We start from the raw sequence: 2,157 nt of genomic DNA, 5'->3' as shown, positions 1-2,157 counted from the left end.
GCCCGCGACAGGCCCAGCGCTGCCTCCGGCTCGGTCTGCAGGGCTCGCGCGCGGCGATGTGAGTGTGGAGCGGGCGCGCGGCGGGAGGGGACGTGCGCGGAGCCTGAGGCGGCCCCGGGGGTCACTTGGGTCCTGCAGAGCGCGGGGCCTCGGGGTCCTGGCGGGGCGCCGCCGTGGGGAGGGATCCTGGTTTTCTCTGACTTAAAATAAAATATTCACGATTTTCGGATTACAAAAGTAGCCCCAGATCCACATTTTTCCGTGATTTAAAATGAAACGTCACTATATATATTTATATTTCTTTCTCTGTATGAGTGGCGTTTCATTTTAGTCACAGAAAAAATGTAGATTTGGGGTTACTTTTTTTAAATCTGAAAATTGGGTTTTGGGGTGGCTGTTGTTTTGTTTTTTTTAATCGGAGAAAACCAGGATCCCTGCTGATGGGGCATGTCGGCCCTGAGGCTTTGCCTGGGAGGCCTTTTGGAGCTCTGTGCAATGGAAAAAAGGTGCTCTCCTTTTCCTGGGGGGCAAAGAAATGAGTGAAGAAGAGGGTGGGACGGGGTGCCTCGAGTCTCGCTGAGGATGCCTCAAGTCTCCAAAGCTCGACTTGTAGGATCAGAGAGGTGGGGCTGGAAGGGCTCTCAGGAGGTCTAGGCAGGTGGTTCTCAGCTTTTTCTGTACTCATTTTTGGGCTCATCTGTAAACAGCATCGGTCAATCCTGACCCAGTGCCCTTCACTCTCGACTTAGCCTCCAGTGTCTGGGGCAGGGAGGGGTGTGTGGGGCTGGGGGCCCCCCAAGGAGCCCCTCGCAGGCTGGAGCTCTGCCAGCCTGTGAGGGAAAAGCCACGGTTTCCCATGTTCTTTTCCTTTGAAGGAGAATCCATTTTTAAAGCTTGTTCGTGACACTGCTGTATATTCATGCAGCTCACTTTGGGGTCATGACCCACAGGTTGAGGAACGCTGATCTAGTCCAGTCCCTGCCTGAGGCAGGATCATCTCTATCCAAACCATCCCATACAAACAGCCGGTCCCGTGGGGGTGGGGTGGGGTGCGGTGCAGAGGGAGACAGACCAGGCTGTGGCACGTGGCCAGTCCTGCTGCCCCCCCATGGAGTGCAGCCCTCTCTATCCCCACACACAGCTCTCGGGTACTCTGGGAGCTGTAGTCCATGGGGCTTGGCAGCCTGCAGGAGGTGTAGCAGCCCCCATGGTGGCAGCTTGCTCTTACCCTCACTCTCCAGCTACATCAATTAGCATCTCCCCAGCCTACCTTGCCCCGCTGTCCCTGTGTAAGGCAGCGTAAACAGCTGTGACAGGGAGCTGAGACGTTCAACAGTTCAGCTGAACTCCTTAAGTGGTCCTCCAGCCCAAATAATTCACCACTCCCGATCTAAACTGTACATAGGTCTATGTGGCACTAGTTTTGGCACCCTAACCTGACATGGGTAAAGTTGGGGAACCATAGCAGCAAACGTCCTGCCTCTACAACCACTACTATATATACATGAGTAGCAGCACTGTGCTGGCTACAGCTGTGATTAACTGTGGTTGTTACCAGCATTATTCCTGGACATTGTGCACAGCCATCCTTTGGGCTGCCAACCTTTGTTATGCTTCCTAATATAGGGCCAGATAGTGCAGCTGGATCAACATGAGCAAACTCTTGGGCCCCCTGTGATTTGGCTTTGCTGACCTGCTTGCCGTTCTGCTCTCACATCAGGCCATGGGTGTTCATAGGGCCCTATGAAAATGTTTGATGTTGCTGAGCTGAGCTTGCAACATGAGGTATACATCTGCTTACAGATTTATACAGGGGTCTACCAGCCTCAGTACTAAATTCCACTGTAGGTAGTGGGGTAGACCCACTTGTGCAGATCATCTTACAGGGTTTGGGGTTCATGATGGGGGTGGTATTCTTTGGATTGGTAGTAAGTAAAAAAAAAAAAAAAAAAAAAATGGTGTCTGCCACATGTGAATAGCCTTACTCACCTTAATGAAAATACTCACAGACTAAATGTTTAACAGGTCCTTTTGAGGGGGCAGAATAAGAACTTTGAATTGTACAGGCTGTTGCAGGCAGAAACCTTGTTGTGATAGGGGCTAGGGCCCCGATTTGGCACAGCAGAAATAAATACACACAAAGAAATTAACATTGAA

The 2,157-nt window shown here is 51.6% G+C and overlaps 1 protein-coding gene across 5 annotated transcripts in view; it reads left to right on the top strand.

Moving 5' to 3' along the window:
• The first annotated feature begins 6 nt into the window (after positions 1-6).
• The window catches only part of WBP4 (WW domain binding protein 4), a 67,916-nt gene continuing 65,765 nt past the window's right edge, over positions 7-2,157 (top strand). For all 5 annotated transcript variants that reach the window (XM_019524132.1, XM_019524129.1, XM_019524131.1 and 2 more), the window contains exon 1: positions 7-58. In XM_019524132.1, coding sequence (XP_019379677.1) covers positions 57-58 — 2 coding nt within the window. In that variant the 5' untranslated portion in view covers positions 7-56. The remainder of the gene's footprint in view (positions 59-2,157) is intronic.

Source organism: Gavialis gangeticus, unplaced genomic scaffold (genome assembly GCF_001723915.1).
Source record: "Gavialis gangeticus isolate Ggan-Ray unplaced genomic scaffold, GavGan_comp1, whole genome shotgun sequence".
Taxonomy (NCBI): domain Eukaryota; kingdom Metazoa; phylum Chordata; order Crocodylia; family Gavialidae; genus Gavialis; species Gavialis gangeticus.
The sequence above is the reverse complement of the archived record's forward strand: the minus strand, read 5'-3'. Positions and strand labels throughout refer to the sequence as shown.